At 44.6% G+C, this 13,594-nt stretch overlaps 1 protein-coding gene across 1 annotated transcript; it reads right to left on the bottom strand.

Annotated features, from left to right (window-relative positions):
• Positions 1–1,755: 1,755 nt before the first annotated feature.
• fosl2 (FOS like 2, AP-1 transcription factor subunit) lies at positions 1,756–11,183 on the bottom strand. The gene is made up of 4 exons (XM_030116500.1): positions 10,383–11,183; positions 7,669–7,923; positions 7,423–7,530; positions 1,756–4,456 (listed from the first exon to the last, which is right to left on the bottom strand). The coding sequence occupies exons 1-4, from the start codon at positions 10,509–10,511 to the stop codon at positions 3,875–3,877; spliced, it is 1,074 nt and encodes a 357-aa protein (XP_029972360.1). The 5' UTR covers positions 10,512–11,183; the 3' UTR covers positions 1,756–3,874.
• Between the last annotated feature and the right edge of the window lie 2,411 nt (positions 11,184–13,594).

Below are 13,594 nucleotides of genomic sequence, written 5' to 3'. Positions count from 1 at the left end.
ATAACTAGAGCACAGGAACACTGCAGAAACAGAGGCTGACAAGACAAGTCTATTATATACCGCAGCCACCAAGCGACGACAATCACACACTCAAGCACAGGTGAGAGAAATCAGGCCAGGGAACAGCGATCAGAAACGAGGAGGGGAAACCAAGGACTCTAGTAAACAGGAATTTAATCTAATAGTTCCTGATTTGACAAAGATTTCTGGTTAATTCTACTGAGAAACACCAAAGTGCAGCAAAAATGAAGTAATTGGAATAGGTAACTAATATTAATTTATGTGTTTTCCCTACCTCATTGCATTTTGCTGACAGTTTCTGTGTGGTTTTTTTTTCTTATGCTTAAAATAAATAAAATAATAGCCACAACTGTTGGCTTTTCGTTAACACATCCCTACATTATTTCCACCATAGAAAGACTTCATTATCTGTGATTGACCTCTGCCTCCTCAGTGTTGTGAAAATAACATGTTATGGCTGCTGCAGTTCCACTACTGACCGCTGGATGGCAGCAGAGGCTCATTAGTTCATGTGAATCCACTTTGTCCACTTCAACACACTGCTGGATGAAAAAATGAGGAAGAAACATCATATTGCACCTTTATCGCCTGGAGATGGTAGGAAGTCTCCCCTTTTTCCGGGTTAAACACACTTTATTTGTAAATTAAGCCATTTAATTGTCCATTGCTGCAATTCACTCAACACAGAGTAAATTTTTGGCGTTTATTCTAAATGCTATGTGGAGAGTAGGCTGTGTGTTAATGTTTTCTATTTGACCAAAACAGACGTTTAATAGACTGCAATTATGTCTTAATATTAAGTTTACAACTATAGACTTATTAGTTTATAGTTCTTTAACCTGTTACCAAGACTATGGTTTAAAAATGTCAACCAAATCATTTTCATTTTCACCACTTGCAGCACAGATTTGTGATGGCTTGTGTGTGTAAATACATATTAGACATACCATCCCCCCAGCAGATGTTTAAAATGTCTCTAATCTGCTGAAACAAAACCTTAAATAAATATTAACAAATAGGAAACGGAGTCCAAAACAGAAGAATTTGTGTCTTCTCAGATTTATTTTTTTAATCCAAACAGGAGACAAAATGTTATCCCAATATTTTCAGCACAAGTTTGTGCCAGCTCTTGCTGAATAAATTGTCTGGGTTTTTTTTTTTTCTTTTTTTTTTTTTTCTCCACCTGACTCTCAAGTAGCTCTCTGGTCTTCTGCTCTCCTCCTCTTGGCTGATTGCAGTGTCTTTTTCTCAGTCAGGTATTTCCCACGCATTTTTTAGATATCTGACATTATTATGAGGACATATCCATCCTTGTTACTGACAACTCTTGAAAATGCCCATATACAGTATTTCATGGGAAATCATTCAAACAGAAAGTCCTGTGTGCTGAGAAAACCACTAAAACTCTAACAAATTGATAAATATAAATAAACAAACCACAATTTGAAAGTTCAAAATCATTTTTTTATTATTATTATTATTCTTTTAAATTAACAAACACTGCTATACATATTGCTGTTTTTTATTAATTTTGAATCATTTTCAACAGTTAAAGCATTTGGAAAAAGAAGTAATAGTAGTTGAAAACAGGCGACAGACAGTCGATGACATGTACAGTAGAAGATCTACAGTCAATGGCTTTCCTATGTGTGTCCAGGGGCTCCCGAATGGTTCAACGTACAGATATGTTTTTGGTTATCATTTTGTCTCTTCAAAAAAAAATCCAACATGGCAGAGAGAATTTAACAGCCTACACGTTCTATACAAACCAGTAGCAGGTAGCAGCTTGTGTTGGACTCTCTGTGTTTTTTTTTTTTTTTTTTGACGGCGTGCAGTGCCCCAAAAGCCATCCAACTTTTGAATCGATGCGTTGGACGGCAGATGGCGTCCTCCTGTAAGTAACCCCTGACATTATGTTCATTAGGAATGTCTGAAGTAAACCAAAAAAAAAAAACAAGCCTCAGATGTTGCTGTTCTGTCCTTCTCAGTGCAAGATATTTAAAAACCCTCGTCCCTTTAAGATACACGTTTAAAAAAAAAAATAAATCACAGAACTTTAAGGTGTCCGCTCTTTCTCGTCAGGCCAGCTGGGGAGAGAGTCTTCTGATCCCTTTTCCTCATTGTCGTGACGCGGGCCGCCGCGTCTGGCGCTCGTCCGAAGCCACTACAACCTTCTAAGTACCTCGATGTTTGGCGCACGTTGGTCCACCCGTGTATCAGCACATCTGAGTTGAATTTGAACATAATTCCTTTACTTAAAAGTGACAGATTTACAAACACAGTATAAACAGGGTTGACATCATTGGCAGCTGGCGACAGTCTAGACCACAGTGGCTTTTTCCAGATTCGAGCAAAATTCCTCCTTTTTAGACGAAAGACGGACGAATTACAGGGTTACATGTGTCATACAGACCTTTTTTGGCTTTTTTTATATATATATATATAAACCTGACCCACCCTCTGAGAGGCAGTGTTAAAAAACCCAAACAGAACAAAAAAAAAGTAAGACCTTTTTGTTCAGAATCCAGCGGCGGGAGGGTTTTGTTCAAACTTTTCGTTTTAGAAACGTTGGAGCGGAAAAGACTCTCGATGAGACACACGGATTTGATGATCGTCCCTTCACACGTAGAACCACCTCCACAGCTCTGAGACCGTACAGCAGCCAGCTCGTCCTGCAAACGCTCGTCCACCATGACTCGGGGTGGGTGGGTGGGGGTCGGGAAAGGGACTACATATGAGCGATATCCCTGACATCGATGTAAATCACATACACTTTGTCAAAAAACAATGTTGTAAAGTTCAGGTACAGAATCACTGAGGAAAAAGCACACTAATACTACTGCAAAGTCAAGCCACTATGGCAAAATAGAAAGTAGAGAGTACTGAGGAACTAGTCATTGATTGAAAGTTGGCTCGTATCCTTTGCGACGCTGAGGAGTGCTTGGGCCGCCCGGCGGGCGACGGCGCTGCTTTTTCTACAGGCAGGTTAAAAAGGAGAGGACGATATCTCAACAAAAACACTGTCAAATCCAATCAGCACAGGCCATAAATACAATTAAAGAGATGGGAATAACATCGGAAATGTGTGTACGCACTCTTTCGAAGTTAGCCTGAATCGAGTTCCAAGTTTTACGAGAAAAAAAAAAAAAAAAAAAAAAAAAACCAGGACAAACTGTAAACGGAAAAGAAGACAAGAGGAGGTCGTTTTGCTCGTTGTCTCTTTCCCTCCTCGGGATTTCCAGTAGAGTGCTGACCTCGCTTTGTGATTTATTGATAGATTCATCTTGGCAGAGTGCAAGTGCGGGCCCACATGGCTTTTTAATCATTTTCAAAAACAAAAAAATATATATATATATTTATATGTATGTATATATATTAAGAACGCGCTCTCTTGGTCGATGTCACGTCAACTCATGAGATTGTAGGCATGTCTCTCTTCAGACGGAGTCTGCCCGGTAAACAAGTCGACGCTCTGGAGTTGAAATGACGAAGGGATGATGATGATGTTCTATCAAGGGTCGGTCACACACGGACAAATAATTCTTTTTTTTTTGTTGTTGTTGTTTTTTGTTTTTTGTTTTTTTTACACTGAAGCAGAACAAGAAGAAACAGGCGGCGGCGTAGCCCTTGTGGGGGTCTCCCTCCGGACGGCGGCGGGGGAGACGGCTCACACGGTCAGCTTGGTCTGGACTTTTTCAATGTGCTCTTGAGTCTTTAAAGACACTAGAATAAGAAAGGAATCGGGTGAGGGGGAGGGAGGGCGTGCAGTCAATCCTCGTGTTTGCTTTCAACCACAGTGTTTTGTTTTTTTTGTTTTTTTCCCGAGCCACGCCGATTGACGAGCCCCTCCGCCTCAGAGGGCCAGCAGGGTCGGGGAGTTGAGGGAGTCCGAGGACTGGTCGCCGCTGCTGCTGCTGCGCCGGTGGGCCTTGGAGCAGGACTCGGAGGAGGGCGACGGGCTGTCGGGCTCCAGCATGTTGGGGTAGGTGAATATGAGGCTGGGCGCGTTGGGCGTGGCGGCCGGGGTGGACGCCGCCACCACCGGCGTGTTCAGGCTGTCTCCCTCCGGGCAGTACATCCCGCCGCCGCCGCCCAGGCAAATGGGCTTGATGACGGAGCGCTGGGTCTTGCCCACCGCGTCCTCCAAGTCCTCGGGCTCCTGCTTCACCACCACCTGGTTGATGGGAGCCCGCATGGCCATGCTGGGGCGCATGGTGAGCGGCAGCGGGGTGCACTGCTGCTGCTGCTGCTGCTGCTGATGCTGCTGCTGCTGGTGCTGGTGCTGGTGCATCGACTGCTGGTGGCGCTCCTCCATCGGAAGCTTGCACACAGGGTTATGGGCGACCAGCATGAACTCCAGCTTGTCTTTCTCCTTCTGGAGGCTCTCGATCTCCTTCTGCAAGTCTGCTTTCTCATCCTCCAGTTTCTCCGTCTCCTGCGGAGACAAAAAAGGAAACAAGTTTTAGCTTTTTTTTGTCTTTATTTTACTGCAACGACACAGAATTTGCATAGAAACATGGAAAGACTGGCTTCAAAACTCTCCAAACGTCAAATCGCAGGAGTGCTTCTCTGAAATCCCAACAGAGGGCAGTATTTGTTTGTTTGTTTCCTTCGAAGGCAACAGTCAAGACTAAACCAAGACTTCATCATGAGCCTCTTGGACCAATAACACTTAATCTCAAAGCCTTCTGTGTGATTTTCCGGCGTCTCATAATGACTGTGTCTTGTTTGTGTCTCAGCAAGATGAGTGTGTCAACAGTGTGTCACACCAGAGACCGAGGCGGATCCCTCGGAGACGCGATCATCGCTCGCAGACATCAGACTGATCAAGATAAGCTGACATGCTGTCTGAGAACTTTGACTCACGGGCAAAGGTATGAGGAAGTTCCACACGGAGAGCCACGACCGAGCGGCTCATCTACATTACCTCCGCTTACATGAAGCAAATTAAAGCAGAACATTTTAAGAGATATTATTAACTCACTATCTCAAATATTTCCTGTTTCCTTGAGTTTTTTTCAAAAACTTTTAAAGCACTCGAACTCCTCTGGGTTACATCAGCTCCACTTGATGATGTTATTCTGTCGTGCTTGTTTTTATTATTTCAACATGTCTGCCCGTCTCTCATCACCAGCAGTGACGGTGTGTGTATTGAGTTGTGTGTCACACTGTCAAACATTTCAAACTCATTAAGTTAAATCAGCCTAGTTTTAAAAGAAGCTAAACGGGTTCAGTCAGCGAGGGATTCTTCTCACCTTGACTGAAAAGAAAACAATATTTATATGTTGTACGAAATATATTGTTTCTAAACTTTTTTCTATTGTTTCAAAACTGATTAATATTCGATAAACTGAATAATTATGCTGTTCTCAATTCATTTATAAGAAAAGTTCAACAAGCATTAATATTTTGTTTGTCCAGCATTTCCAAACGTTGTTCTGACACACATTTGAGTGGCATAAAAAGAAAACTACAAATATTTTGAGGTGCTGTGAGGTTTTCTTTTTTTTATTATTTGTTGCAGAGCACAATATTTCTATATGAATAAATCACTGAACAAGTTAACTCAGTAACAGTTACACAATTTTTTAAACATCACTGAATATTTATTATTTGCATCAGAAACAACACATTCTCAGAAGGCACTGCCACTCTGCGTTTGCATTCATAAACTCCGGACAGCAAACAGAAATCTCAAACTATTTTTATGTAAGAGAATTAAATGTAAATCCTCAGAACTGTTCCGTTAAATGAAATAAACTCACTCGAATGTCAGCAAATCAGACACTGTATGTCTTCCAAATCAATATTTAAAATAGTTTTAGGATTATTTCATTAAATTCAACAAGCTGAAATATTAAAGCTCCTGTGAAATTGTCAGGAAAACTAACAAAGTTTTGCAGCTTTTGTGATTTCCCCCCCCCCATTTTGTTGTACTTCAGTGCATTACTTTTGAAATAGTTGATCTTTTCACTTTGTTAGGCCATCAACAGTTAAATATTCATCTACAACATGACTGACTGAAATTTCTAAACACCTTATAAACCTTATTAACTTCATACACAAACGATCACAAGATTGCTATTAAAAAAATCCAGTTTAATTGAATGTTTTTTAGTTGGTGTGATGTACATTTTCTTCAGAATATATTTGATTACATTCACTGATAGCACTTCAAGACTGATTTTTTTTTTTTGTATTTATTTAAATGTGAGCGGATCATTTTGTAGCAGTGTGTGTCAGGTGGAAAAAAGAGAAACATGTGTCTGCTCTGTGTGAACACTCCCTGGCAAATGATCACAAAAATCCTCAATCATTTCTCCAGTCAGCCAAAGGAAAATGATTTTTCAGGGAAAAAATATGCTAAATCATTTTTTTCACATTGGTGGATTAACTGATCATTTTTTCAACTTCAGCTTTTCTTCAGATGGAGTTGAGAATAATGTTCGAGTTATTTCATAGAATTTGAAATATGATTTGGGTTTAACTTGGATTACTTCACCCAGTAAATCTGTAGCAGTTATTTGTTCAGTTTCAGAGTTTATTCTCATTTCAACATCATTTTTTGAGTTGGGGGTAGAGAGAGGGTGGGCGAGTGTGTCACTGTTAATCTATACATTAAAATTTGGAAAATAACTTCTAATTTCATTGTTTTTGCAGCCTTATTTCAACAGTTATGCTTATAACAGACACTCAAAGTGAAGAAATGGCACAAAAATCATTTCACTGTGGAAAAAAAAAACGCTTAAAAAACAGGTGTTTGAACAAGATTTTATTCTCTGGAAGCATTGCTCGTGTGCATCTTGTGTGTGTGTGTGTATGTGTGTGTGTGTGCATGTCACCATGTGAGATTGCGAGACAAGCAATTTGCCCCTTTTACAAAATGTCCTGCATTCATAGAGACAGCTGCCTACAGCAAATTCCATTCCTGGGTTTCTTTTTCTTTTTTTTTTTTCTTCTTTTTTTAAAGGTCTGACAAGCTCAACCTCACTGTAATTCGGCTAATTAGTCCATTTAGATGCCGTTTACTGTCTGGCAGGCTGGAGCGGTGAGACAGCCCTACCTCTGTCTGCAGCCGCCTGAAACAAAAAGCTTTTCATCGCCCTGTCATCTCTTCACTCAGACCTTGCACTCAGAGCCGCAGCCGGAGTCAAACCAGTAAGGCCGGGTTGTAAAATTTAGGCGTGGAGTTCAATCACTCATCAGAAATCTGGACTCCTGCCAGACTTCTGAACTAACCTGACTTATTTTATTTTTTTTTATTTCCTTCTGTGCATTGTGTGTTTGCATAAGGTAGATTTTAGCATGAGTAAATAAAAAAAAAAAGTCCAAATAAAAAAGAAGAGGAGGCAAGAGCGGAGATGTGGGATCAGAAACGGGGCCGCCGGTTCTTCTACTCACCCCCTGGAGCATCTCCGTCAGCTCTCGCCTGCGGTTGCGGCACTTGGCCGCGGCTAACTTATTCCTCTCACGCCTCACCCTCCGCTTCTCCTCTTCCTCCGGGGTGAGCTGGGGGCAAACGAGGAGAGAGAGAGAGAGAGAGCGGGGCAGGTGAAGTAAGGCGCTTGACGGACAACGCGCAATCAATACGAAGCAGGGAGGATGAACAGGAGCCGTGAGCGGAATAGCCACGGCGTGGATCCTCACCTGCTCGTCTCTTTTGCGCCGCCCCCTGGCGTCCCCGATGGAGCGGATGACCCCGGGCCGGGCCAGCGCGTTGTGGCCCAGCAGGCCCGGCCCGTTGGTCAGGTGATGGCCGTACGGGTGGGAGCGCGAGTACGGGTTGGACATGGAGGTAATGACGGTGGGCTGCACCATCCACTGCAGGTCTTGGCTGGTCGTGATTGCATTGATCGTTGGAATAAAGGCACTGTTGGAGCCGGGCATGTCAACCCTGTACTTCTGCGAACAAGAGAGAGGGGAGAAAATAAATACGGGAAAAATGGGAGGAAAACATGTTCGCTTGCAGAATCTAACCAGAATTAAAGTTTCCTCATGAAGCTAAACTCTGAAACGTCCATGTATTTGGTTCTAATGTCTCAGATTCAGGATTGATGCTTTCGGCTGGATGTAGGATTCTAAAATTCTCTTCTATGTAGGCGACCGACTTTCAGGACATCCGTCCTCAGTCCTGCAGATCCCTGCTGGTTTAACACTCTACCCCCAAATGGGACTCCAGTCCTTCAGCATCTAAGGCTTTTTTTTTTTCCTTTCTTTTTTTTTTAAATTTCTGACAGCATCGCCACCCACCATTATCAAATTCACACATTTTCCACGTTTCCAGCTTATAGTAAATGATTCAATTCACATCGGCAAAAAGCGTGTGTTTGTAACCCCCGGAGTGGAGCAGCGTGACACATTCAGTGATTCATGAGGGGGAAGCCCAAGGTGTCCTGCAACAACAACCGGGGGACAAACTCAGAGAACACTGTGTGTTGGACAAGTTAGATGCTCTTTTGAAGGAGAAGATCCAAGAGATAATGGGGTTTTTCTTCTGTTTTTGTTTCAGTCAGTGAGAATTTGGATTCATTCCTCTTGAAAATCTCATGTTTTTGACACCATTGCAGTCCAACAAAGAAAATAAAAAAGCACAAAGAGGCAATAGTCGTTTGGATACCTGCATCCCTGAGCAGGACCTGCGCGCACATCACCAGCGTGAAAGGTGACGGCCGTGCATCCTCCTACACCAGGAAGGCTTGGCCGCCTGCGCGCATGATTTACGCACGTCCCCGTAACTCTGTGCACCCCCCCCCCCCCCCCCCCCCCCTCCCCCTTTCCACTTTCCGTCGGATATCCCGGCAGTCTACTGGAACTTTGTTTATCTGGTGAGTCATTGTGTATGGATTTGTTAAGCACATGTGAAACGCGGTCAGTTCCAGTAAGGAGAGGAAGCAGCCAGCTGGAACGAGCCAGACGTGTTATCCAGAATTACGTGCGCGCATTTTTTTTTCTCCTTCTTCTTCTCCCACTTCTTTTTGGACGAGTTCAACTCCAGAATAAACGCAATCTCCGTTGAATATATTAAAAAAAAAAAAAAAAAAGTCCACAGAGGACTTCACTTTGCACCGGTGACACGGCAGTAAATAAAGACGAGCTGGTCTCGTAAAAGACATTGTATTGGTCTCATAAAAGGAGGGGAAAAAATGCCCTGTTTTCATGTCTCAATAAAGCAAGAGGTCGTGTTCCAGCCCGCTGTAATGGGAACCAGACAGCCAATGTGTGATTACAGGGAATCACGGCAATGATACGGGCCAAAAGTCGTTTACCGTAAGGTTGCGTGATCCCGACGCCGCTTTTTCCACAGAAGTGCACCGAGCAGAACCAGGGTGTGGGTAAACAACCCCGGCTGTTCCCGGATTTCAAATCCCTTCCCTATTATTTTTAATACACGGACACGGTGTTCTCGTGGCTGCGCACCGGCACACCTACACAAGAGTCGCTCTCACGCTGCGTGCACGACAGCGCAACATCTCCATGATGAAATCCTACCGATGGCGCGCGGTTTTTCTTTTTTCTTCCTTCTTTAAAACTGTCGATCATTCCTTTCTTTAAGGAAGCCCGGGCTGAAAGGCTGCAGCCTCCCGGTGCGTGTCGCGCTTCCCGCTGGAGGAAACGTGCCATGTGCAGCGCGAGAGACGTCTGATCGTATCAGCGCGCACTCCCGTCTCCTTCACCACGGAGCCTATCCACGCGTGAATAATCACCGTAATAATAATGATAAATCTCAGATGTCGACTGAACTTGAGGATCACACTCCGCCACACCTGATGCTCTCGGTGGGTATCCAAAACGACAAGTCGTAACCCAGATACTTACATGCGCGTACATGCCTGTTGCATCAAGTGCCTCAGCCTTATCTCGAGCCTGTTTATTGCACCGCAAAGAGTGGAGAGCTCAGGCTGTGATATGTGCCTGCTATTCGAAGGCTTTTACCGCCCTTGCATTTACTGTATGTGCGTGAAAGCCTTAAAATACACACATATATTTCATTTTTTTACAAACTGATTTCCGAATCAGACAGCATGTAAATCCATATCTCTACTTATTACCACCAGCTTATAGGTTAGTATAAACCTGACAAGTGTTTTGCTTCATAACAGGTCATTACTTAAGGACAGGTGTTCAGAATTTAAGCAGAAAAATCACGCGCCCTGGCAGCTCACAGTGCGCGTCGGGCAGCGCGTAAAATGGCTATTTGATCCAAGCGTCTCAATCGCTTCTGGCAAAAAAATAAATAAATAAATAAAAACCGAGTCTGCCGGAGAAACAGTCAGATGACGGTAGTATAGATGAAATGTTGGTGACATTTCGAGGTGAAGCGGTCATGTGCGGATCAGTTCGCAGCGTCTCCGTTGCGTTACCTGGTAGCTTGAGGTAGAGATCGGACTTCCGATCGTGCTGCTGCCGCTTGTGAAGGACTCTGGCTGGGCCGGAGAGGTGCTGCTGCCGCGGGACGACGTGTCGTAGGTCCCGGCGTAGTCCTGGTACATGATCCAGGAAAGAGGGAGATTTCAGCAGACTGTTCTGAGCTTCTGAAACTCTCCTCCTTTTATTTAAATCCCCGCCGTGGAAAAAAAGGCACCAGGAGAGAAAAAAAAAATCCTCTGACTCGAGTCGTTGTTAAATTTAAGATATCCAGAGAAGAGTTGGTAAAAACAAAGTGCAATTTTGCTCCTCTAAACTAAGCTGTTTTTTTTAATTAAAAGAAAAAAATTTAACAGATATTGCAGGTTGAGATAAAAAGTCTGGATTTGCTTGTCTGTCTTATTGCGTGTTTTTTTTTTAATTCCAGGTCCTCTCAGGTGCGCAAACTTCAAGTTAAAGTCAGCAGCGCACCTTCAGCAGTGAGCTCCAGCAGTCAACCTGTAGTTACACAGTGACTCACGCAGGTTCACATTCGCTTTAAAAACCCTGCTGCCTTGCCTTTAACCTGCCGAAGATTTTCCGCCGCCTTTGCCTACCGACGCCGCTTCTCGAGCTCTCTGCTGTTCACGGAACAGTTCTAACTTTTTTTTTCTCTCTCTCTCTCTCTCTTCTTCTTCTTCTTCCTCTTTTCCTTTTTACCACACTTCCTAGAGATGACTCACTTCAATGGCACTATGAAGAACTGCAACGGCTTTTCAACACCAACGAAACGACCCACGTCACGCCTGGGCGTTCCAACACGGGGCCAAGGGAGGGGTCGAGTCTGGATAAGGCAGCGACGAGAGAAGAGATCCGCCGCGGCCATACCGGCTCCCGGCGGGCACCGGGGATCGAACCGGGAAGCCCGAATGCGGTTAACGTGTCCAAAAAAAAAAACCAAAAAAAAGACGCGTTTTGTTTTCCAGACATTTCTTATTTTTTTGGCGACGGACGTCAGCGCCCGAAGCGGACTTCACTCTTCTCTCCGACTTGCTTTTGGTCCATTGACGCACGTTTCCTAAAATGGGCAGTTGCGTCAGAGCGCGCATGTGGGTTTCCTTGGTAAAGGAAGCGTCAGACACTGGAGGGATTCCCTCCCCTCCGCGGACTGCAATCCGGAGTCGGAGCTCTCTGCGAGCTTCGGGTCCCGGTCCGGGACGAGGAGCGATGCGCGTGAAATTAGTCGGATTTGAAGTTTTGACCGCGTAAAAAGAAAAAGAAAATGCAGCGACTATTAAAAAGAAACGCATGCGCACGCGGTCGAGACAGGAGTCCGTTCTGATTAAAGCGCCTCCTGGAAGTTCTCCTCTTGCAGAAATGAACACGAAAACTAAAATAAATGGAAAGCAGAGGGGACCGAGCAGTCAGAACGATTGGACACGCGGCGGTTTACATGCGTGAATTTGTGCGTAATTTGGAGAGGTGGCACAAAACGTGGCGCGGACGGTCAGATTAAAATGCTTTCCCACTCGGATGGGGGCAACACAACGGTGCAAAAAAGCAGGGTTCGCTTCAAAGGAACCTCTCTGAAATGTGGGCTAATTGTAATTCGGACGCACCTCATAAACAAGGGCACGGCGCCCAGAATGTGACACGTTACGCGATATAAAACGCCGCATTAAATCTAATCCAATCCGCCACGGTTCCCATTTAATCTGTATCGCCATAAACTGGTTGTGCTGAGCTCTCTTCAAGCTGTTTTGCCGCGCGCGTCTTTGCCAGAAAGAGTCGCTCCCGTCAAAGATTAAAAAAAAAAAAAAAAAAAGAAGAAGAAGAAGAAAAAAGTTTGGGCTGTCTGGGGGAAGTTGTGAGGAAGGAAAGTAATCTGGAGCAGGGATGAGGGAAGGGGGGGGGGGGGGGGGGTGCTTTTAAGGTGACCACTGGTGTTTACGTGCTCGCGCATGAAGCGAACACGTGGAAAAAAAAAAACACAGCACCAGTCCTGTCACCCTAATTCACAGTCACCAGGTGTCATTTTCATTCCCCTCTGGAAACACACAGCGGCCACAGAATGCACGCAGATGTTCAATACTTTTTTTTAAATATTTGAATGCTATTAATTAATGATTAATGTTAATAATCTGCCAGCGGCGCCGCTTTTGAACGGCAACAGTGTTGCTAAGCGACGCCGTTACCGCAAAAATTACCCCGGAGGGAAAAATCTAATCTGCCATAGTCCTATAATTAATGCTGTAATAATAATTGGAGATGCACCCATCGGCATCAATTTGGATGAAGCAAGGTATGGCACCGTGACAGGTCCCGTTCCCATAGCAGGCCCCATTTTTTGATCTTTAAGTACTTAATGAGATCGCTAGTAAAAATAAAAAATGGGAAACACAACAAACAGGGTTATGTGACGCCTGTCAGTCAGATCTTACGGTTTCCCCGGTTTGTTATTAGTGGCATGGATGTTAAACGGCAGAGAGAAAACAGACGTGAGCGTGCAGGCCTGCAGCGCGGCGGCGGCGCACCGGCCCGGAGACAATAAGGTCAGGTCAGGTCAGGTCAGGTCAGGTGACAGTGGTCAGCGTGCGCACGCCGGCCGCCTGATCCGCGGGACGCGTGCGCCACCGGGGCGTCGACACCTCGCCACCATCCATAAGGAATCAGACGGGCATGGAGAACATCCCCGTCCAAGCCTGGACTCCACGCAGGAATTACGTCCAGCCTGACTGCGAGGCAAGAGGCTTACCGGTCCGCAGCTACGCCGGTGCTGCTGCTCTTGACGTAAGAGGGGCTGATGCTAAATAATGCTGCCTTCAGGCACCGCCTGCTAAATCTATAAGAGCAGAGGGTGCAAGTAAAGGGCGGATGAAGATTTGAATCAATGCAATATCAAAAAATCTTTAGTTTGGATGCCTGACCTTCGCTGACTCCCAGTCGCACTTTTGTGCTAAATATCAATGCAGAGGCTGTGAAATTTACAGCATGCGGCAGAATTTCTTGGTTGAGTTCAGACAAACACTTGCAAATAATTATTGACTCAAATCTCCCATGTTTTGCCATTACAAGTTTTCTTCTTTAGCCTGGCGCATCACTCAGTCACAACATCAGCCGTTTGCAGGCTCACGAGTTGCACTTTTCAAAGAAACAATCCTGATTCCACCTTCTTACTGCTTCCATGAACAGTTTTTTGCTGCGAAGAGAAAACTCTCACCACAGGCCA

This window comes from Salarias fasciatus, chromosome 19 (genome assembly GCF_902148845.1).
Source record: "Salarias fasciatus chromosome 19, fSalaFa1.1, whole genome shotgun sequence".
NCBI lineage: Eukaryota > Metazoa > Chordata > Actinopteri > Blenniiformes > Blenniidae > Salarias > Salarias fasciatus.
This window is presented reverse-complemented; position numbering and strand designations above follow the sequence as displayed.

Coding starts and splice junctions, on each gene's coding strand:
- fosl2 (XM_030116500.1), bottom strand. CDS start 10,511: ATGTACCAGGACTACGCCGGGACCTACGACACGTCGTCCCGCGGCAGC. Junction 7,924..10,382: donor TCTCTACCTCAAGCTACCAG/GTAACGCAACGG, acceptor TCTTGTTCGCAG/AAGTACAGGGTTGACATGCC. Junction 4,457..7,422: donor TGACGGAGATGCTCCAGGGG/GTGAGTAGAAGA, acceptor TTGTCTCCGCAG/GAGACGGAGAAACTGGAGGA.